This window comes from Lithobates pipiens, unplaced genomic scaffold (assembly GCF_037356315.1).
Source record: "Lithobates pipiens isolate NorthernLeopardFrog02 unplaced genomic scaffold, aLitPip1_a1.2 Scaffold_22, whole genome shotgun sequence".
NCBI classification, from domain to species: domain Eukaryota; kingdom Metazoa; phylum Chordata; class Amphibia; order Anura; family Ranidae; genus Lithobates; species Lithobates pipiens.
Window position 1 is genome coordinate 132,055,444 of NW_027507784.1, and position 24,950 is coordinate 132,080,393.

At 40.1% G+C, this 24,950-nt stretch overlaps 1 protein-coding gene across 1 annotated transcript in view; it reads left to right on the top strand.

The window, feature by feature from the left end:
- The window catches only part of ABCA12 (ATP binding cassette subfamily A member 12), a 268,673-nt gene that overhangs the window by 141,151 nt on the left and 102,572 nt on the right, over window positions 1–24,950 (top strand). Inside the window, exons 18-26 of the mRNA XM_077448325.1 lie at window positions 2,791–2,867; window positions 7,656–7,780; window positions 8,630–8,785; window positions 13,923–14,120; window positions 15,934–16,126; window positions 16,215–16,354; window positions 20,139–20,267; window positions 20,780–20,870; window positions 24,202–24,381. Of these exons, the coding sequence (XP_077304451.1) occupies window positions 2,791–2,867; window positions 7,656–7,780; window positions 8,630–8,785; window positions 13,923–14,120; window positions 15,934–16,126; window positions 16,215–16,354; window positions 20,139–20,267; window positions 20,780–20,870; window positions 24,202–24,381 (1,289 nt within the window). The remainder of the gene's footprint in view (window positions 1–2,790; window positions 2,868–7,655; window positions 7,781–8,629; window positions 8,786–13,922; window positions 14,121–15,933; window positions 16,127–16,214; window positions 16,355–20,138; window positions 20,268–20,779; window positions 20,871–24,201; window positions 24,382–24,950) is intronic.

Here is a 24,950-nt window from a genome sequence, read left to right on the forward strand (position 1 = left end):
GCTGTATGCCTGTGCTGATGGGCACATCTTTTTTAAATTTAAGACCTGGCTCACACTAGTCAACACAATAAAATGGTGCATTTTACCATGTGGGAAGCTAGCGGTGTGAGCTCCGGCAGATGTCGATGTGAGTTTCATTTCAACACATCGTGCTACTTACTTTTTCCTTTTTTACTTTAAAGTATCACATAGAAGTGGCTTTACTAATGGCAAATAGAGTATGCACTTTGCAAGTGCAGTTGCTCCAGACCTTTTTTAATGAGGGGAAGCTCTATTGACTTCCATCATCGAATCATATGCTAGCAAAATTCAGCTTTTTTTTTATTTTCCTCGCATGTGATTGGGTACTCTTTGTAAAGTGAAACCTTACCTCATTTACTAAGCTCTGGAGCAACTGCACTTGCAAAGTGCACAGTCTGTTTACCTTTAGTAAATCAACCCCATTGTTCAAATCCCACTTTGTTCACATCTTTGCAGAGCAGCCTGGGGAATTGCACTGGCTGCAATGTGGTGAACATCCCACCAGTGTTGTGGTGTGAATGGGACACATAGAAAACGGTTGTTTTCTATGTACCCTAGCAGTGACCTGCTTTTATCCAGTGCAGAAAAACGCAGGTCACCAACATAGTGGAAAGAAACCCTAAATGTGAGAGGGCTTGCTTGTGTGTTTGACACTTACATAGGAAGCATTTATATTATTGGTTGGTGATTACTGGTCTGTGCCAATAACAAACGTTAGAATAACAATGATGATAATCAGTGAGAGCTGTAGCAAGCTTGTATGCAGTTTTTCTACAGTTGCCAAAAAAGCAATCCTACATAAGTGTATTTCTCCAGTACCCCTCAACTTCTAAATTATAATATTAAAGATAACAAGATGCTCTTATTTCAGTAAATATGGCTGCTTGATATCTTGCTCTTTGGTTTCTTTACAGTGCTTACTGCTTGTCTTGTCAAGTATTCAAAAATAATGTTGCAGTTTTAACCAACATACTTTTACATAGGATTCCTTTCATTTAATGAGTCTCTCTTGTACAGTATCTCCTTACTCATTTTATGTAGCACACAATCCTTGTCAGAATAAAATACAATTTAGCTATGTGTCTTTTGAATCTCAGGTATGCTAATTACTATGCAGCATATTCAGAAAGCAGTGAATCTGACATTTACTAAACATTCACCACCAGTGAATGTTTAGGTGAAAGTCACATTAACTGCTTTATAAATATTCACCTTAGTATTACAATTATTCATATTCAGAATGCTTTAAGCACTTAAGCCCCGGACCATTTGGCTGCCCAAAGACCAGAGCACTTTTTGCGATTCGGCACTGCGTCGTTTTAACTGACAATTGCGCAGTCGTGCGATGTTGCTCCTGAACAAAATTGACATCCTTTTTTCCCTACAAATAGAGCTTTTTTTTGGTGGTATTTGATCACCTCTGCAGCTTTTATTTTTTTCTCTATAAACAAAAAATAGCGACAATTTTGAAAAAAAAAACGCATTATTTTTTACATTTTGCTATAATAAATATTCCCAAAAAATATATAATTTTTTTTTCTGAGTGTAGGCTGATACATATTCTTCTACATATTTTTGGTAAAAAAATCGCAATAAGCGTTTATTGATTGGTTTACACAAACGTTATAGCGTCTACAAAATAGCATTTTTATTAATAATCTTTTTTTTACTAGTAATGGCAGCCATCAGCGATTTTTATCGTGACTGCAACATTATGGCGAACAGATCGGACACTCTTGGTGTGATTTTGGGTCCATTCACATTTATACAGTGATCAGTGCAATTAAAAATGCATTGATTACTGTGTAAATGTGAATGGCAGTGAAGGGGTTAACCACTAGGTGGCGCTGTAGGTGTTAAGTGTGTTCTAGGGAGTGATTCTAACTATGGGGGGAGGGGCTATGTGTGACACGACACTGATCACCGCTCCTGATGACAGGGAGCAGTGATCAGTGTCCTGTCACTAGGCAGAACAGGGAAATGCTTGTTTACATTAGCATTTCCTCGTTCTTCCTCTCCGTGAGACGATCGCGGGTATCCCTGCGGACATCGATGTCCGCGGGGATACCCACGATCATACTCATGGAGGTCGCGCCAGGTGCGGGCATCTGCAAACCGCAATGTACAGGTTCGTTAATCTGCCTGTACATGCCCTTCTGCCGACGTATATCGGCGTGAGTCTGTCGGCAAGCGGTTAATAATCCCAAAGGGAAATGATTGTGGTACAGCTACATTCAACAAAGACAACACAAGATCACAAAAATGAACAGAACAAAGCACAATAATATACTATATTATAATAATATAATAATACATCAAATAACCAATAACAGCATTTAGTACAAATAAAACAAATTAAAACAATATTATACCAAAACATCCATACTATTAAAATACAACATAGAGTAAATGACACAGATTGAAAACAGAAAATCAAACTACCAAAATGCAAATAATACATCACTTTCTCTAACATTACCCCAAATAATAATTAAAATAATACAAAGATACTATACAAACTACATAAAAATCCACTTTATTTGTAATTATAAGCGATGCTTGGGTCATATTCAGATAATTCTGTGCTTATGGACTCATCTTTGAACCCTGTTTGTTTTTTTTTGTTTTGTTAAACAACTGGCCAAAATTAGCCTGTACAATGGATACAATAACCACATTTATTCTGCACAACATTTCTTGTAATGATACTGAATATTTTAATCTATGTATTTTGTATATTATTGTACTTATGTATTTATTTTGTTGCAGTCTTCCGGCGAGCGACCTTTCAAATATCACTACAGCACTCAGCCAATTTGTCAATACTACAAGTACAGATTTTGAAGGTAGGGTACAATGCAAAAAAAAATAAAAAATCCAACTTTATTTGACATTTTCCCAATAAACAAGCATTTTTATATAGAAAAAATGATGACATACATTCCACAAATATATACTCTTCTAGCTTGATACAGACATCTCAGAACTGCTATTCTCATAACTCATGATCCCACACTCTGCTCCATGTATCCTAATAAGCACGTTATAGGGTCCAGACATAAGTTTGTTCCAAAAACTAGATTTATTTTGTACAACACCTCCTCCCAATATCTGTATAGTTTGGGCCACCTCCAGAGCATATTAATTAGATCTCCCAACACACCTCCACATCTGGGGCAAGATGCCCTAAACAGGAACAATCTTTTTGGGGTGTAATATGCCCTATGGAAAATGTAAAACTGCCTGAGCCTTTGGGTTAATGAAAGAGAAAGTTGGTCTATTGAGGCCACAATATCATTCCATTGCATATCTGTTAGTTTTCCCACATCCTCCTCTCATAATGCTAAATTTAGGTTGACTTGAAAATTATTGTTTTTTTCAAAATCTGTCTTTATTAATTTTCTCAACAAATTTGGTGATTATACATTTACTGCATTTTAAGATGCCTATAAAATAAAAGATTCGGCAGCTACTTTGTCTTGAGTAGGCAAGGGTTAAAACTCCTGCCTGCTTATTTTTTTATATCGGTGTCCTGTTGGGGAGATTTCCCTTCACTTCTTGTCCCATGAATGCACAAGGCAATTAGAGGAAATATTCCAAAGTTGGGGGAATTCCCCATTTAGACAGTTGTCCCTTATCAGGCATACACATGTAAATCTTCCCGTATATCTTGTTTTGGTGTCAACTCTAAAATTTTGCATTTTCCCTCACTTCTCAATGACAGTGGTCACCAGTACAAATACCAGGGTAATTCTCCCCAGCAAGAAATAAAATATGAAAGACACTAAGTCAACTCCAATCTATCCAAAACATAGAGATACACTATGCCTAGAGATACATTTTAACTTATATTCAAAGGCCAATCTGTGTCCAACAGGAACTTGGAAATTTTGGAACAAATGTGTAATGACTATATATTACAGCAGGAAACCGAGGCTAGCCCATATAAGCTTACAATCTAGTAAAATTACTTTATTCACTTCAACTGCATAACCACGATTATTGCAATCAGTTTTTCCATTCCAGCCTTTCAATATACAGTTGGATATAATACTATAATTAATACTTAAAAAATATGCTGAAAAATGTGCTGTGTTTGGGTTCCTTTAAACACATTTTCTGTCGCACCCCTTTGCGCATTGGTTAATCCACTTATGTCATTGATGGTTGAAAACAGTGATAAATGAGATTTCTTGTTTTTTTGTCTAAGTGGGAATGACTTAGGACCCCTCCTAACCCTTGGGATTTCTACAGCACATCCCAGGAGGCAGGGTTGAGCTGAGGGGCTCATGCATACCATGAGATTCTACACATGTGAAGATATTTTGCAAATGGCAGAGACTTACATTGGGGAGTCCTGTGCATGTGCACATGTGATGCGGTTATCTACAAGGTCCCTGATACATGAATCCAGTGGAGTGTATGCTCATGTTTAGGAATCTGCCATGCATCTGCAGATGTGCCACAGGTCTCTGCCAGGTTCCAAAGAATTGAAAGAGACCTGCATTATATCTATGCATGCTCAGGCTATATAAAGAAGGCAGAACAAACGAGGACCCACAGGGTGAGAATGTCCCAGGAGTGAAGATCCTCTTTAATGATAATAGATTTACTTTAACCACTTTCAGACCGGACCATTTTGCTGGTCAATGACCAGAGGTCTATTTACAATTTGGCACTGCGCTGCTTTAACTGGTAATTGCGCGGTCATGCAATGTTGTACCCAAACAAAATTTGCGTCCTTTTTTTCCCACAAATAGAGCTTTCTTTTAAAGGTATTTGACTGACTCTGCGATTTTTATTTTTTGCGATATAAACGTAAAAAGACCGCAGATTTTGAAAAAAAATGATATTTTCTACTTTTTGTTATTAGAAAAATCCAATAAACTCAATTTTAGTCATACATTTAGGGCAAAATGTATTCAGCCACATGTCTTTGGTAAAAAAAAAGTCAATAACTGTATATTTATTGGTTTGCGCAAAAGTTGTCACATCTACAAACTAAGGTACGTTTTCTGGAATTTACGCAGCTTTTAGTTTATGACTGCCTATCTCATTTCTTGAGGTGCTAAAATGGCAGGGCAGTACAAAACCCCCCCAAATGACCCCATTTTGGAAAGTAGACACCCTAAGGAAATTGATAAGAGGCATGTTGAGCCCATTGAATATTTAATTTTTTTGCCTCAAGCGATTGAATAATGACAAAAAAAATTTTTTTTTTTTTTTTTACACAAAGTTGTTACTAAATGATATATTGCTCACACATGCCATGGTTATATGTGGAATTGTACCCCAAAATACATTCTACTGCTTCTCCTGAGTACGGGGATACCACATGTGGTCGACTTTTTGGAAGCCTAGCCGCGTACGGGGCCCCGAAAGCCAAGCACCGCCTTCAGGATTTCTAAGGGCATACATTTGTAATTTCACTCCTCACTACCTATCACAGTTTTGAAGGCCATAAAATGCCAATATGGCACAAAACCCCCACAAATGACCCCATTTTAGAAAGTAGACACCCCAAGCTATTTGCTGAGAGGCATGTTGAGTCCATGGAATATTTTATATTTGGCACAAGTTGCGGGAAAATTACAAACTTTTATTTTTTTTTATTTTTTTTTCACAAAGTTGTCACTAAATGATATATTGCTCACACATGCTATGGGCATATGTGAAATGACACCCCAAAATAAGTTCTGCTGCTTCTCCTGAGTACGGGGATACCACATATGTGGGACTTTTTGGGAGCCTAGCCGCGTACGGGGCCCCGAAAACCAAGCACCGCCTTCAGGCTTTCTAAGGGCGTACATTTTTGACTTCACTCCTCACTACCTATTACAGTTTTGAAGGCCATAAAATGCCAAGATGGCACAAAACCCCCACAAATGACCCCATTTTAGAAAGTAGACACCCCAAGCAATTTGCTGAGAGGCATGTTGAGTCCATGGAATATTTTATACTTTGCCACAAGTTGCGGGAAAATTACAAACTTTTTTTTTTTTTTTTTCACAAAGTTGTCACTAAATGATATATTGCTCACGCATGCCATGGGCATATGTGAAATGACACCCCAAAATAAATTCTGCTTTTTCTACTGAGTACGGGGATACCACATATGTGGGACTTTTTGGGAGCCTAGCCGCGTACGGGGCCCCGAAAACCAAGCACCGCCTTCAGGCTTTCTAAGGGCGTTACAGTTTTGAAGGCCATAAAATGCCAAGATGGCACAAACCCCCCCCCCCAAATGACCCCATTTTGGAAAGTAGACACCCCTAAATTTAGGGGTACACTAGTGAGACTAGGTAATAAATGGCGGGTGCCCTGAAACTATAAAAAAATAACTAACCAACCAGCGTCACCTGTAACAGTTATATGGTGATCACTGGTGAAAGGGTTAACTAGGGGGCAATCAGGGGGCTTTATGCGGTAGTATATGGGGGTCCCTGGCGCTATAAAAAGCTGCTGCGAACCTAAATACCTACCTGCCTAACTAGCGTCACCTGTGACACTAATACAGCGATCAGAAAAACGATCGCTTATTAGGCTGGGTTCACACTGGAGCGATGCAGGAACGCCACGAATCCGCGGCGGGTTCCCGCATCGCATGCCTCCCGGCGGCAGTTCACACTGCCCTATGCGAACTGCTGGGAGTGTCAGTGAAATGTTAATGACACCCCCAGATCAGTTCGCATATCGCAGTGCGATCTGCAAACTCGGATCGCATGGTGTGAACACCCATGCGATCCGATTCTGCTGCGGACCAAAAAAAGGGTCCCGTGCGAATTTGCGGCGGGTGCGGTCGCGAATTCAGCCATACTATCTGTATGGCTGAACTCGAATCGCACAGAGATCGGATGTGATTTGCACTGCAGTGCGGTGCGAATCACATCCGTTCTCATAAACCGCTGCAATGTGAACCCAGCCTTAGTGACACTGGCGACGGGGGGTGATCACGGGGTTAAACCTTTATTGGGGGGGTTAGGGGGGTACATTAGAACTAAAGGGGGCTAACCCTAACTGCCCTAACAGTTATTACAGTCACAAATGACACCAATGCAAAAAAAAAAAAAATGCAATTGGTGTCACTGTGACTGGGGGGGCAGGGGTAATTGGGGGGGTGATCGGGGGGTGAAGGGGGGGTGTGAGTGTGCCTGGCATGTTCTACTGTGTAGTGTCGTGTTGGTGCAACTCACCGATCCTCTCTCCTCGGTGCCGGAACGAAAAATACCGACACGGAGGAGAGATTACATCACTTCCTCTGCCTGTGTTTACATTACAGGAGAGGAAGTGATGCAATGCTTCACTTCCATTCGTCAGGAGCGATCGCGAGGGGGTGGCCATGAATGAATGGCCGCCCCCTCATCCCAGATCGCTCCTGCACGGATACCGACCGCCGCTGGCACCGGGGGGGGGCCCGATCGGGCCCCCCACCCGCGGGAAGGCAGGGACGTACAGGTACGCCCATATGCCTGCCCGTGCCATTCTGTCGACGTATATCGTCGTGCGGCGGTCGGCAAGTGGTTAATTGGTTGAAGAAAAAAGTGTTTGATTAATGATTATTAACAATGTAATAATCAATAATATCATGAAATAAAAATGCACTAACAATGCTTGTCATGTTCTTTGTTGCATAGCAATATTGGCAAACGTTTTCCGGAACAGAAGCCATGTGCAGAATGAGCTAGCTCAATTTGTAAAGCTGGACCAGTCAAGTATTACAGCTTTGATGAATGTACCAATCCCTGCCAACAAAACTGATGTAAGTTTGTATTCTCTAAACAGGTAGCTCTAATAACCTTATTGTCTGTTCACTTATGGAAGCATTAAACCATTGGGTTTATTGGGTAAGGTGACATAAAAGGAAGTGATGATCTGCAAAGTGCTGTAACCTATAGTTATCGATAAAATTGAATATACTATTTTCAGATGAGGATAGAGTTGAGCTGCAATTGGTTACTGTAGGTCACACATTTTGGACATTCATTTTATTTTTTTCCCGTCTTGAGCCACAAAAGTTACATATGAGGTCATCAGTGGTCCATGAAGTTTAAGAAGCGTTGCTTTTAGTTTGCAGTTTATTAGTGTTTATGGCATACAGTACATACATACAACCACCATGTTTTGCAATATATTTGATTAAACACCAGATATTGTTGATCCAGGAAATATCTGATTGTCTTAGGGCAGGGATCTCCAAACTATGGCCCTCCAGCTGTTTTGTAACTGCACGTCCCATGAGGCATTGTAAAACCTTGACATTCACAGACATGACTAGGCATGATGGGTATTTCCTGAACAACTGGAAGGCCATCGTTTGGAGACCCCTGTCCTAGGGAATCAGGAAGAATTGTTTTTCCCCAGTTGCAGCAAATGCTATGAAATGCTATGAAAACTGACTATGCTTTATAGGGGTTATTTTGCTTTTCTCTTGATCAACTGTGTATATAGGGTTCTGTATATTGAGGTTTTCAATTTATTTATAATAGGTTGACTTAGATGAACTTGTGTCTTTTTTCAGCCAGACTAGCTATGTAATTATGTAGGCACGCTTCTTGAAAATGCCAGATATTGTTTTTATTCTTGTATTTATCTTTGTATTTTTGTACAGATTGGTACTTGGTTTACTATTCTATACCAGTGTAGTAAAAACACTTCATTGGTGGCCAAACCGTTCCAAGTGTTCTGTAATCTGACTGCAGAGCAGGGATATGAGATGGCCATAATATTCCTGGAGAATGTGGATCTTCTGAAATTATTTTATAGAGTAAGTATAAAGCACCTACTGATATCTGAGTTGAAGACATGAGGTTTTATATTAGCTGGATAGTGTCTGCGCAAGCCATGACAATACAACTTTACTGTAGACATTATACATTTTTATCGGGTTTGTTGCAATTTTTTATGTCATGCAGTATTTGCGCAGCGGTTTTGCAATCACAATTTATTTGGAAAAAATACACTACAAAACACAAACACAAAACACATACAATTTTTTTGTAAAATGTGAAAAAAATAATGTTACGCCAAGTGATTTCCCCTCTCGCTGCTTATGAAAAGTGTTCCAGCAGCTCATGAGCTGCTCGGAATGTTTTCATGAGGAAGCCAGCTGTCAGCTGAAGAAAAAGATATCCTGGTTATGGCTGATAGCTTTAGCAAGTATCAGATAAAAGTCATGACAGGAAATAGAAATATATTTTTCCTTTAAAGGTTAAGAGTTAAAACTTTGGGGTTGATTTACAAAAGGCAAATAGGCTGTTCACTTTTCACTTAGAGAATGCAGTGAAAATTCACTTCACAAAGAATATCCAATCACGTGCAAGAAAAATTATGAAAAACAATGGGAATCCATAAAGGGTGTGGTAGACACCCTTTAGAATTCAGTTGGGGGCGCGGCATTGAATGTGTCAGCATTTGCACCGGCGTTATGTACCTATCAGAGACAGGTACATGATTTGATCGGAGTCTGGTATTTTGGTTGGAGTATTTATGCTGTACATTCCTTCCTCAGAGCACTCTCTCCCTCCCACCCTCTGTGTCTGTCACACCTACATGCTCTTGACTGAGGAGTTTTGTAGTAGGTGTGAGTGGCGCTTCATGGGAAACTGAGAGACAATTTCCCCATCAGATTTGTTTTACTTTTGATTGGCAGCACACAACAGTAGGCAGATCCACAGCTGCTATTCGTTCCAATGGCGGCTCTAAAATCCACCCACTGCTTTGTGCTGTCACTCAGCTCCCCATCAGGCTCTGCCCACCCAGTGACAAGTCATTTCCCAAATATGGACACTGTGGTATTTGGGTAGTGACATGACCAGTATCTCCGGTCCTTTTGCGTTGGAATCTCCCAGCAAACAACTGAATGTGGCCAGGGATAGAGTACTGCATGGGAAGATATCACATTCATGACCGCGTCCCAGAACAGGCATGGCCTACTCTGCATTGGCATACCTCTGAACTCCAGCTCAGAGCTGGTCTTGATTACCACCAGTTTCTAAATCTGTGAACTGATGTAATTCTGGCATATATTGCCAATATCAGAAGGCAACTAATGTAATATCCATATATATATAAACTTAATGTGAAACAAATTTTTATCTATATTTTCAAAAAGAGAACCATCTGACAATTAAAAATTATGAAACTAAAAATAAATCATACACAAAGTGCCCGCTAAGAGCGCCATATCCAATGGCACACAAAGATATATAGAAGTGACGCCTGTGGAGACCTCATACCTGTCAGGCAGAGGTCTATGTTGCATATAAGTGTGTAATTCAAGGCTTTCTTTGAGGCCATTAGGGGACAAAGATCTGAATTTAAAAAGCCAAAAAGTTTCCCTTTTGCAAAGGAGGGAAAATCTCTCGTTATCTGTCAGTGTGCCCTTAGGAATTGCCTCAATAGCCATAACTTCCAGGCAACGAATATCCTGCCTGTGTGCCTGTAAGAAGTGACTAGGGATACTGTGCTGATCATAGCCCTTTGTGATGTATCTACGATGATCCCTTATACGTTTTCGCATGGTACGTACTGTATGGCCTACATATTGTATATTACATAGGCACCTGATAGATCACAAATTCGAACATGTAATAAACTGTTTAATATGAAACATATTACCCTTTTTATCAGAAATGGTGGAACGGCCGTGTGGTATAAATTTGCATGTGAGGCACCCTCTCTTCCTCCATTGAAATACCCCTATTCTGTTATCTAAGTAGGATCGAATGGCTGAAAGGGGTCTAGTGTTGGTAATCTGCAGTTTACTTGAGGCCAGGGTTTTTTTGATGGTACGCGCTCTCCAAAAAATGACCTGCGGAGTGGATGGTAAAATTGGGCCTAGCCTCTTGTCTAACTTGAAAATGTTAAAATGTTTATGGAGGATCTTAGTGATTGTTCTGTATTGCTCATTGTAAGTTGTGATAAATCTTACTGCATTTACATTGTCCACTGCTGATACAGCTTTTCTACTCTTACATATGGGTACCTTATGTAGATCAAAAGCCTCCTATAGCAACTTAGGAGGATAACCTTTGCCTAAAAACTTTTGGGACATTAATGCTCCTTGCAGAATATAATCCTTGTCCCTAGACAAGTCTATTGCCTTAGTCTATTGAATTGTCTATTGCCTTAGTCTATTGAATTGTCCTTGAGGTATTTCTCTTCCAGGCAGCGTGGTGACAACTAGATAAATGGAGATAAGAGTCACCCCCAGTGGGCTTGACATGGTTGTGGTAATGATGGTCTGATCTTGATACCAAATCCAAATAAGGATCATTGGGATCTGAAACGTGCATAAAAGACAATCCTATGGAATTGGCATTGCAATGGGCCATGAAGGAGGAGAACACATATGGACAACTCTCCCAGATCAGCAGAATATCATTGATATATACCTGCCATAAAAAACACATTTCTGGCAAAGGGATTGTTGGCCCAGATGTGCTCATCCTCCCAGTAGCCAATGGTTTAACTGGCATAGACCGTAGCGAAATTCGCGCCCATGTCTGTGCTTCTTAGTTGCAGATAAAATGTATCCAAAAACGTGAAACAATTGTGCATTAAACACTATCTACCAAAAAGTGGGCTTGTCTAGAATTATATCCACCACTCTTTGTCAGATATTTATTGTACCGCCCTAAAGCCTATGTCATGGGTTATCAATGTATATAATGAGGAAACATCTAAATAAGCCCACAAGTAGTTGTCCTCCCAAGAGTAATGTTTCAACATCTCTATAACATAGCTAGAGTCTCTAATATAGGATGGTAATTGACACACTATAGGTTGAAGGAAAGAATTGATACATTGGTACATTGAAAGGTCACTTGTGAAACTATTTGTGCTGGCCACTATGGGTCTACTAGGAGGGGTAACTAATGATTTATGGACCTTGGGAAGATGATAAAGTAGGGGGTGCTTTACACCGGGGGAAGCAGAAAAGATCTCTCCTTAACATCAAGCACCCCATCTCCCCATGCATCATCCACCAAGGTTTGGAGCTCTACTTTGAAACCTGGAAGAGGATCAGACAGCTGTCCATATCTGCCAGAAGTCGGCGGCCCTCCTGGAGATAGTCCTGCACAGAGCAGCCCGGATCCTCCTCTTGTTGGGTCCCTTGTTGGTGCTACTGGCCCCTCCCTCCTGTTGTGTGCCCCCACAGCAAGCAGCTTGCTTTGAGAGTATCTGAGCTAAGCCGCAGCTCCGTGTGTCCATTCAGACAGGGAGCTGTTTGGCCCCATCAACCCTCTCTCCCCTGATTGGCTAATTAACTTTGATTGACAGCAGTGAGAGCCAATGGTGCCACGGCTGTGTCTAAGCCAATCAGTAGGGAAAGTTGGCCGAGTCTCTCCTGCAACATTGTTGGATAGAGATGGGCTCAGGTAAGGAGGTGCTGCTACACACAGAATTTTTCTATCCTAATGCATAGAATGCATTAAAATAAAAAACTTTCTGCCTTTACAAACACTTTAAGAATCTGCTGCTGCCATAGCAACAGATTCTTAAATTGGCAGTAGAACTACCTGATTTTGTTGTCAACGTCGATAATGTTACTGAAACGCAATGGGAAAATGCACATGCTTGCCTAAAAAAAATTTCAAAGTCAGTAGCTACAAATACCGCAGCTGCTGACTTTTAATAATCGGACACTTACCTGTCCCAGGGTCCAGCGATGCGAGGGAACAAAGCCCCCCTCGTTCCCCGCTCTGCTCGCGGCACCGTCATTCTTACTGTGGGCACCCGGCTGTGGCTTCACAGCCGGGCACCCACTGCGCATGCGCGAGCGGCGCAGGGCGCTGTGATACGCCGCACAGTCATCTAGGACACGTGACAGGTCCCAGATGACTGTGTGGCGCGAGGGGAAGTGATGTCAATGAAGAAGGCAGACTACGAGGGACCCCCTAAGAACAGGCATTTAGAGGTGAGTAAAAAAAAAATTCCAATTCTTATTTTTTTTTTTTTTTTTAAGAATTTTAAACTATTTTTTATTTTTTGGTGGCAACACCACTTTAAGTGCAGGTAGTTCTAAAACAAACTACCATCAGAAATATGCTGTAAAGGTTTCACATAATTTTTGCTTCCACATGACTGGATGATAGAAATCAGCAGAATTTCACCTCATTCACTAAGCTAAGGGAAAATTCCCTTTCAAAGTGAACAGCCTATTTACCTTTAGTAAATAAACCCCCTTGACTTTCAGTGATGTGGTCAGAGAGTTAGGTTATTCTAACATAAATAATTTAAGACCAATGAAGCCAGTTTAGATCAGTATTGTCTGCTTGCAACTGATTGACTCCATACTGTTATTCTTATAATTGATTGTATTATATAATTTATCTGCATTTTGTGGTTTATTTATAGTAGAGCAAAACTTAAGAGTATAGCTAAGATGATAGCTTTCACTTTTGTAAAGCTGTACATACTAAAATGGCTTAATTCTGTAATAGAATGCATAATGTACAATGTTTTTGTGTTGTCTTTATTTTTTAATGCGGTTATGACTGAAACATAGCATTTCAAAATATTTTTAGTCATGTATACTGTATATAAAATATTGGATATTATTAGTTAGAATCCTCCTTCTCCTCCCTACACTAGCAAGTGTAGTTCCAAGCTGCAATGTATGCACACCAATGAATGACACATTACAGTGCCACATGTCTTATTGGAAAGCTCAGTCCAAAAATATAATCAGACAAACTGAGCCTACAAGCAGGCTATATCTATTGTGCTGTCTCTTTGCCTATCCCATAGTTATCTGGGAATCCTTTGTCACACACACGCACACGCACACACGCACACACACACACACACATATATATATATACTGATGCTACATATCATAACCCACCTTTCAATAGTCTATTCTTTACAAATAACTCATGTTATCTTTCTTATTGCAGCTGGCAGTTCCATCAACAATGCAAACAAGCTTTGACCTCATCTTATCCGCACTGCAAGCTCTGCTTAGTAAAGTGGATGGTTTCCTAAAAGATATGCCATCAGAGGAGACCATCACCAATTTGCTGAGCCTTATAAAGACCTTTATAGACACATCAAATACCACAAGTACCACAAGTACTAGGAGAAAGAGGAGTCTAGTATGTATACCATTAAAGCGGACCTTCAGTCATTTTTTCAACTTTCCATCTATTAAATCTCCTGCCTTTGTTGTTTTAACTTTTTAACATGTTTTTTTCTGCCTGTAAATACCTTATACAGCCCACTTCCTGTTTCTTATCTGGTAAAAAGGAGGCTTATGACATCATACATGACATCATACATAGCTCTCTCTCTCACTCTGGTGAGAGTTTGCCAGGAAGGGGGGGGGGGGGGGGTGAGTCATAAGAGGACCGATGACTGCTGCAGAGCTGTAAGTGTGCCTCTGTGTGTCAAAATCCAGGAAGTGATCAAGCAGCAGCTTCAGCTGCCCACAGTTAAATTGGATGCAGTCATACTTAATGAAGGGAGATTTCCACAGCATATTTGGCAAGTACAGAATCACAGTATATATAAAATAATATGCAAAGTGGTTGGAGGGAAGCTACAGAATGGCAAATATGTTTTTATTGCAAATTATGTGAGCAGACTGCAGTTCCTCTTTAAGATGGCTAGCAGCTTTGTACAAAGTTATATGTAACGGTATATAATGGACAATTTCATCTTTGAGTATATTTTTTCACTAAAATATTAGATAATGTCTTAAACATCATTACTTTTATTTAACGTTTTATAAATGGCATTTTAAAACATATAGCTACAGGAGAAAAAAAGTTAGCACTTTTTATTTAGTTGACATATATGACATGTACTGTGTGTTACATACAATAGATTGCATGAATTTAGTGCAGGCTATATAGTATCTTCCTATTATTTGCCTTTAGACAATACCAAGGATATAGAGTTGCACTGCCTATCTAGTACAGGGCTCTTGGCTCATTCCCTTAGACCCCTTTCACACCAGGGCGTTTTGCAGGCGCTATAGCGTTAGAAATAGCGCCTGCAATCAGCCCAAAAAAAGCTGCACCATTGTCTGTAGTGTAAAAGCCCGAGGGTTTTTACACTACAGCGGTGCGCTGGCAGGACCTCAGGGAAAAGTCCTGCCAGCAGCTTCTTTGGAGCGGTGCAGGAGCGGTGTGTAAATCCGGTGGTAAAACGCCGCTAAAAATAGCAGCGTTTTACCGCCCACGCTATAGGCGGTGTGGTGTGAAAGGTTAGTTAATGGGCCAATTCTCCAATAAAATTAAGAAAAGAAAATGGTGCCTGTCCTGTTTTGGCATTTGAAGACAGTTATCTTCTCAGGCCAAAAACAAACAAATAAAATAGCCAAAGCAACGGAGAAGAAAAAAAATATAAAAATCAAACACATTTTAAACAGACAGTGAAGTAAGTAAAATGGCATTCAGTCTTTGATCAGCACTCGTGCCAGGATATAGGATTATACTATATACTGCCTTCTGTGGCATTCCTGTGGAATTCTAAAGATATGCTCAGGCACCTATACAGCTATTTCACATGGAGACTACCACTGTTGAACACTGATTCTGAAAATACTAGTTGCCTGGCCCTCATGCTGACACTCCTTAATTGTTTGAAACACCAACCTGGCATGAGTATGTAGATAACATCTTCTGACTTTTGTCTGACTTTTCTGATCTTCATACATGTTCTAGGCCAATGGCTTGGGTAGTATTGAAGCTAGCGGGATCAAATAACATCCAGGTGAATAACATTTTTCAAAGAGCACTCAGCAATAGCAGGGCCAGTTTTTCTCATGGCGGGTATGCTTTAAGTAATCTTTTTTACCAGCTAAATTCAATTGATTTAAACATTTTATGGTGATAAAGTAAACATGTTAAACCTTACCTTGAGCACTAATAAGATAGCAGTGTGTATGTCCTTGCCTGTTTTCAGGATCCTTTAGATTTCCCAGGAACCTCTCGAGCCAGCTCGATTTCCTTTGCCACCTTCTCCAAAATTGTGTGCAGTGGAAATATCACGAATATCAGCAAAGCCCTCTATTACATGTATACAACAAGATCAGCTACAAACTTCAAGAATGGACGAGCACAAACTATTTATGAAACATATGGAATTCCTTCTGATAGTAAGCAATGGTCACCATGACCAGTGTGATAATTGTACAACTTGTGTTGTCTGCATCAAGTGACTAACAGGGAGTTTTGTGTTTTCAGATGCCTTTTGCGCAAACTTATTTGCTAACCTAGTACAGACTACTAGTGGTGCTGCCTACTGGATGTTGCTGAAGCCTTTGTTATATGGACAGATACTTTATACACCACACACTGATGTAACAGAGACGATTATGAATAAGGTATATCTATATGTGTCTGTATTACATTACTGTAAGTGTGGGGAAGTCTAAGTAACAGATGCGGGTAGCAGTAAAACCCAACATGGGTTCTATTTTGGTCCTCACTATGCAGCACAAAAAATGTTAAAAAAAATGTGCAACTTCGGACAGTCACAGAGCTGGAGTTCGTGGCCCCCGAAAGGAAGAGGGGCAAAGATGGAAGCTCCCTGCTTGTGGGTACAATGGTGACAGCGTGGGCTTCGATGCACAGTAGCCCATTATGCTTTACCTTTTGCAGGGAAATAAAGAGGAAGTAAAACCCACCAGGGTTTACTTCCTCTTTAAACATCTTTTTCTATTAATGGTATTCATTTTTTAGCACACTATACATAATTAAGATCATGCATCCCATGATGATTATATAAATGTAATTTAATAATACATTTCTAATAAGTGCAAAATGAGTGCAAAACAGTATTTTTCCTTTTTCTTGTTTTTTTTATATATTGGTGTACTTTGTTATTGTTAGAGGTATGTTATCCATAAAACCCCTTTCACACTGGGTGTTTTTCAGGAGCTTTTGGGCTTAAAAATAATGCCTGAAAAAAGCCTCCCCTGCAGCCCCAGCATGAGAGATGAGTGCTTTCACACTGGAGCGGTGCGCTTGCAGGACATTAGAAAAAGTCCTGCCATCAGTGTCTTTGAGGCGTGGAGGAGCAGTGCTTTTTGGGTGCATTTACCCTTTTTTGTCTGCTAGCAGCTGAAAAACACAGCTAAAACGACGGTAAAGTGCCATTAAATTTAGTAGCACTTTACCGCTAATGCCCAGCTCATCTTAGTGTGAAAGGGCTCTTAGAGGAAAAAAATTAGAGGCAATTTTAACAATGAAGGCATGCTTGTGCTTGTGCCTCTTTAAATTTTAAAATAGCTATTTGGACTGCTTTTTCCCTCTTATGCCCCATACACATGGTCGAAAATTCTGATGGAAAAAGTCTGATCGGATTATGTTGTCTGAAAATCCGATCGTGTGTGGGCTCTATCGGACTTTTTCTGTCAGAATTTCCGACAGAAAAAGTTTGAGAGCTGGATCTAAAATTTTCCGACAACAAAATCAGATCGGACTTTTTCCGATCGTATGTAGAGAATTCCGACGCACAAAGTGCCACGCACGCCCAGAAAAAATTTGGAGACAAAAGCTATTGGCTACTTGCCTCTCTTCGTAGTCCCGTCGTACATTTTGTACGTCACCTCGTTCCGAAAATTCGGATTTTCCGACAACTTTGTGCGACCGTGTGTATGCAAGACAAGTTTCGGCCAAAATACGTTGGAAAAAAAATCAGCTGGATTTTGTGGTCGGATTGTCCGACCGTGTTTATGGGGCATTATTGTGTAAAATACATATAAAATAGGAAAAGGAAGCAGAATCAATTAAAATGTCTGTGTTTATATTTATGGTAACCTTTTCAATATTTATTAATTGTTTTATGTTCATGATACTCTACTGTCTATTGTATTTACCGAATGCCCTCATTGGAATGGCTCAGGTTCATATGAAAGAGATTGATTAGCTACAAACCGTTTAAAGGGGTTGTAAACCCTCAAGGTTTTTCCCCTTAATGCATTCTATACATTAACCGTCTGTCCTGCAGCTCCAACCCCAGAGCCCAGTATTTTCTTATACAAACCCAATAATTCAAGCGATGAGCACAGGCCCAGCAGCTCCAGCCACTATCTTGGGTCCTCATTGAATAGAGGGGGGGGGGGGGCTGTCTGTGTCAATGGATGCAGCAGCAGGATTCGGGAGCATGCCCACACGAGTGCCCCTGTGGAAAGCGGCTCTCCTTGGGGCACTTGATGAACAGGAGGAGCCAGAAACGCTGCCGGGGGACCCCAGAAAAGGAGGATTGGACCAGGTAAGTATAACATATTAGTTATTTAAAAAAATACTCACTTCAATACTCTATGAATGGGTTTGAAGTTAAAGAAAGCCATTTCAATTATTCAGTGCAGGTCAAATAAGGATATAAGTTATTCATCAATTTAGTCTTTTGACAGCAATGTATTGTGAATGGGTTTGTTTACAGACACAAATCCATTCAGAAGACAAGAAGGAAGTTACATGGCTGGATTTAAACAAGAGCATAGATTATTTTAATTTTCTGTGTTACTATTTATGATAACCTTTTCAGTGTTTATAATGGATTTGTGTTCATGATACTTTACTGTCAAGTGACTGGTATGTCCACATTGAAACTGCTCAGGTTCATATAAAAGGGGTTGACCTGCAGACCACTTCCGTATGTATGAATGGGTTTGAAGATAAATAAAGCCATTTCTATAAATTAGTCTCTTGACAGCAACACAAACACAAATCCGTTTACAAGCCAAGAAGCCATGATAAGGAGTTACATGGCTACTTCTAAACAAAGCCTTTTTTTAAACTACCTGCTAGTCGAGTTAGAACTTCAAAGTAGCAATAGGGGTTGCTTTTCCATGGTAATAGATTGACAACAGGTTTCCTCACACCTTTTTTTAAGAGAAGCCTGAATTACTGTGGTGGTAAGGGTGGGGGGAATTGTACAGGCTGGATGTGGGGGATGATAAGAGAGACATTGACCAGGGCTGTGGGGGCAAGTGGCAGACATTGTGGTGAGAATGGGAGGGGGGTGGGGATGGCAAGTGTGGTGGTGAGAGCAGAGGGAAGTTGGAGATGAAGTTGTGGTGTCAGATGTGGTGACGAGAATGGTGGGACAGGGGCAGATACAGTGGTCATAATGGAGGAGGTGAAAGAGGGGTTGGTGGTGTCAGGTGTGGGGGTGAGAATGGGGCAGGTTAGTGAGGTGGGTGTTTAGTGATAGTGAGAGCAGTGGGGGGTAGGGATGGTTGAAAAAGTGGTGGCTTTTTTCATGTGCAGTAGTGAAAGTGGCAGGCATGATGGTGGGAAGCTGCAGTAGTAAGGGGGGTGTTTGGGTTGGGGCAGAATATCAAGTGCACCAACTGTGCCAGATGGACAGGCCATTTGTTATCATCTCTGTGGGTACCTTGGGGGGTGGAGGGCACATCCAGCCATAGAGTGGTGAGGTAGTGAGGGGAAACAACAAATACTGCTGTAAAAGACCAGGACTTAGCTGTCAAAATTACAGCTGGTCTGGTGTTTTCAGGCCCCCTGCCTGAGCGGTGCCTATAATCACTTGCATGCCATGCCTAATGGTAAATCCGGTTCTGGGTACAAGCAATAAGGCAAAAAAAAAAAAAACTGTGAGCACTAGTAATCTAATCTTTCTTGAGAATACCTTTAACTTGTATTATGCCCTGTACACACGGTCGGACATTCCGACAACAAAATTCATTGGATTTTATCCGACGGATTTTGTCCAAAACTTGTCTTGCATACACACAGTCGCACAAAGTTGTTGGAAAATCCGATCGTTCAGAATGAGGTGACGTAAAACACGTGCGACAGGACTATATAGAAGCCAGTAGCCAATAGCTTTCGTCTAGTAATTTATTCTAAGCATGCATGCCACTTTGCCCGTCAGAATTGTCTACACACAATCGGAATTTAAACGGTCAGATTTTGTTGTCGGAAAATTTTAGATCCGGCTGTAAAACTTTGTGTGTCGGAAATTCCGACGGAAAAAGTCAGATGGAGCCCACAAACGACAACATGATCCGACAATACGATCATTTTCCGTCGGAAAGTCCGACCGTGTGTACACTTTATTAATTGTCTATAAGTTGTGCTGCACCCAAAGTTATTATAAAACAATTATTAATGGCATTTCTTCTTTCTGTTCCCTTATAGACCAAAAACTCTTTACTTCAGGTGGAGGATTACATGAATACAGTAAATAATACAGCCAATGGCATACAACAAATTCTGGATAACTGGCCTTTTATGCAGCTAGCTCAAAAGCTCATTGGAACAATGCAGGTATGGTTCCACCTGACTCTACAAACACAGTGGTGGCTTACAGTGCATTCTCTGTCATCGGTAATGACTCCCAGCTGCCCATATCTTAAAAAGGACGGCTGTCATGTGAAAGGGCTTGAAAGATCACAATTACAAAATTATTGTATTCTATTAATTGTATGTGATATGTGTATGTAATAATAGCATTCAGTATTTGTATTCTTTTTTACATGCCTGTATTTATATTCTGACACTCATTTATATGTTGATCAATCTATCCAGCAAAGTGTCAGTGAATTGGGATTGAAGTGGAACAAACTGTAACATTGCCGGGAGTGGTTACAACAGTCACTTTTTCTGCACATGGTTTACATCTTCTGCACTCCTGACAGTGGTTTAGTTTGCATCAACCCCTGTCACTGTCACTTTTGTTGAACAGCTTTTCCTGTGTGTAAACGAGGTGAAAATATAAATAAAGGTCTATTATCAATGTCATTAGCTATTATTAACATCGAAAGTGTTTGTTTTTGCAGACATTATTAAATAATACTGTTATAAGTGGAGTACTGGAGAATTTCTTGAACCTGAATGTCACAAACCTGTCTGAAAAACTAAACCAAACTGGTAAGTTCATTCACTGTGCATTCTTCTATTTTTCCACTGGAGGGTACTATTTCACCACGAAAAGCCTACAGTAGTTAGAATTGTCTACAATACTACAGTCTGTTAAGACGCAATTGTAAGTAATAAGGCAGGATCGGGCTTGGGCAGTTCATATAGTTTTCTTGCATACATTTCAGATTATTACCTTTTTATATTCTGTAAGACGATTATCAAAATTCTAGCTATCAATCATATTTCTTGAACAAAGGGGACTTAAGGCAGTAGCACGATACAAGATAATCACTACCAGCAGCTTTCAGTAAAAAAAAATGTTTCATTAACAGTCACAATGGTTTTAGCATAGCATAACATAAAAATAAAATTAAGCAATCACAAAATGGAATACATAACAATCCCTTCTGACCCATTAATTGCACAAGGGAAAATACACATTTTGTATAGAAAGACCCAACAGGATCCTGTATTTGCAGTGTTGACCTACCCATATTTCTGAACTACACTCTTCTGGAGTAAAGCTCTTATCATTTAAAGGTCTCTTTTTGAAAGGTTTATTGGTTAAGAGCATCAATTACAGCCAATGCATTTTGGGGGAAAGGACTCCTACTTCAGAGCTTGAGCAGTGGATGCTAGAATCACAATGTGATGTCATAGAAGAAATACAGTATGTTAGGATTGGATCATGACTGTCATCTCTTTCCCACACCGTGAACTCTTAGCTACGTGCAGTGAACTGCACTTTGTCTATCTCAAGACTTACCTTTAACCTGTCTAGGCATTTCCGTTTATAAAAAATAGTGCTTATTTGCTGCAGAATATAACATAAATAAATGTTTTTTTTAGATTAGTGTTGACTCCTGTGATGCATTACACTATTCTCTCAATACTCCTTGGTTTTGTGGGAGAGTAATTGTGATTTACATGCTTTCTATGATGTGTAAGCAGCTGCTAGTGATGAATTTCACTTAATCATTTGCTGTGGCACTGAGAGTGGACAGCAGTGTAGTGGGAGTGCGACTCACTAATGCTAACAGTTACTCCAATATCATGTTGGTGCCTTGGAAGGTGGTGATGGAAGGGTATTCCAAGACGTCAACAGTAATATATCTGAAGGCACCTTGTGCCAGGACTTTACATTGAACTTCTGCAGCTAATCGTTCTGTAGAATGACTTTGAAATTAAGGTAAGATTTGCACAACATACAGTGCCTTGAAAAAGTATTCATACCCCTTGAGATTTTCCACATTTTGTCATGTTACACCCAAAAGCCTAAATGTATTTTATTGGGATTTTATGTGATAGACCAACACAAAGTGGCACATAATTGTGAAGTGGAAGGAAAATGATAAATGGTTTTAACATTTTTAACAAATAAATATTTGTTGATACTTGGTAGAACTACCTTTCTCTGCAATTACAGCTGTAAGTCTTTTTGGGGATGTCTCTACCAGCTTTGCACATCTTGAGAGTGACAGTTTTGTTCCATTCTTCTCTGTAAAATAGCTCAAGCTCTGTCAGATTGGATGGAGAGCATCATTGAACAGCAATTTTCAAGTCTTTCCACTGATTCTCAATTGGATTTAGGTCTGGACTTTGACTGCGTCATTCTAACACATGAACATAGGCGTGCGCACAGGGTGTGCCGGGTGTGTCTGGGCACACCCTAATCTCCCTGTGTGGTGCAGATTCCCCCTGTTTAAACCCCTGATATTTCACCAAGGCCCCCTAACAGGGCTCCTAAAAAGTTTGTAAAAAATACTACAAAATAAAATAATACTAATAAAACCTACTGACAGCATCCACTGCCTTACAGACACCAATCTCTTCCCTACTGACAGCCGCCACTGCTCTACTGACACTGTCAGTATGTATACACATGCACACCCATAAGTATTTGCGCTTTGAGGTGCACACCCTAATGCAATAGGCTGTGCACACCTATGCACATGAATACGCTTTGATCTAAACCATTCTATTGTACCTCTGGCTGTAAGTTTAGGGTTGTTGTTCTGCTGGAAGGTGAACCTCCGCCCCAGTTTCAAGACTTTTGCGGACTCTAACAGGTTTTCTTCTAAGATTGCCCTGTATTTGGCTCCACCCATCTTTCCATCAACTCTGACCAGCCTCCCTGTCCCTGCTGAAGAAAAACATCCCTACAAAATGATGCTGCCACCACCATGTTTCATGATGGGGATGTTGTGTTACGGGTGATGTACAGTGTTAGTTTTATACACACATAGCATTTTGCGTTAAGGCCAAAAAGTTCAATTTTGGTCTCATCTGACCAGAGCACCATCTTCCACATGTTTGGTGTTTCCCCCAAATGGCTTCTCGCAAACTGCAAACAGGACTTCTTATGGCTTTCTTTCAACAATGGTTTTCTTCTTGCCACTCATCCATAAAGCCAGATTTGTAGAGTGCATGACTAATAGTTGTCCTGTGGACAGATTCTCCCATGTGAGCTGTGGATCTCTGCAACTCCTCCAGAGTTATCATGGGCTTCTTGGCTGCTTCTCTGATTAATGCTCTCCTTGCCCGGTCAGTTTAGGTGGCCGGCCATGTTTTGGTAGGTTTGCAGTTGTGCCATACTCTTTCCATTTTTGGATAATGGATTGAACAGTGCTCCGTGAGATGTTTATACAACTTTATCCCTGACCTGTCTGGTGTGTTCCTTGGCCTTCATGATGCTGTTTGTTCACTAAGGTTTTCTAACAAACTTCTGAGGGCTTCACAGAACAGTTGTATTTACCCTGAAATTAAATTACACACAGGTGGACTCTTTTTACTAATTAGGTGACTTCTGAAGGCAATTGGTTCCACTAGATTTTAGTTAAGGGTATCAGAGTAAAGGGGGCTGAATACAAATACACCACACTTTTCAGATATTTATTTGTAAAAAATGTTGAAAACCATTTATAATTTTTCTTCCACTTCACAATTATGTGCCACTTTGTGTTGGTTTTCACATAAAAACCCAATAAAATACATTTACATTTTCGGTTGTAACATGACATGTTGAAAATGCCAAAGGGTATGAATACTTATTAAGGCTCTGTATTTGAGCATTATCATGGCATGTCATTACAGCTCTCCTTTTAGGAACATCAAGTATATTTAGCGTGACAGAAGGGATCACATAAAGAGGTTGTCCATGTTAGAATTTTTATAGACATACTATGATTCTTTTTTTTTCTCCTTTGACACTTAATATGTTTTTTTTTTTTTTTAAGTAGGCTTTGTCTGTTACCTTTGTGGTATGTCCACATATTTTATATGGATTTATTTTTTTCAGTTTTCTATACATATCTCTCTTTTGCTTTTTGTATTCTAACAGATAGCTTCATCTCACTTGTTGGAGCAAATATAAATGTAATTCAGGAATTTCAACCTATATGTGTTGCACTGGTAAACATTATGTCCTGCATAACCTATGACCGTATTCAACCTATGAACTCCATTGAAGAAATGATGGCCAAAGCACAGCAGCTTCAGGAGACCAACAATCTATTTGCAGGTAACAGGGGGTTATTGCCTGAAAACAATGGAATTATATTAGCTGTTTTTCACACATTTGATTGTTTTGTATTTGAAAAAACAGTATAATCCTAATTGTTGTCACATTAATAAGGGTAAGCAGCGAAAGTGCTTTGTATGTGTTATTATATTTGATAAAGAACTATGGGGTTGATTTACTAAAGACAAATCCACTGTACACTACAACTGCACTTGGAGGTGTACTTTGAAATGCGGTCGCTGTAGATCTGAGGGGAAGATCTGAAATGAGGGCTCTTCTGATTTCTATCATCCAATCATGTGCAAGCAAAAATGCATTTTTTTTTGTTTCCTTGCATGTCCCCCTCAGATCTACAGAGACTGCATTGCATTTGCATTGCATTGCATTTTAGTAAATAAACCCCTATGAATTCCCCCAAAACATTCAGAATGAAAAGCAAAAACACAACATACCTCAAACCCAGAGATTGAATAATAGTCCATAAAATGTTAACCGCTTGCCGACCACGATTTACTTTGGCAGAATGGCACTGGTAGGCAAAAGGGCGTACAGGTATGTCCCCTTTAAAA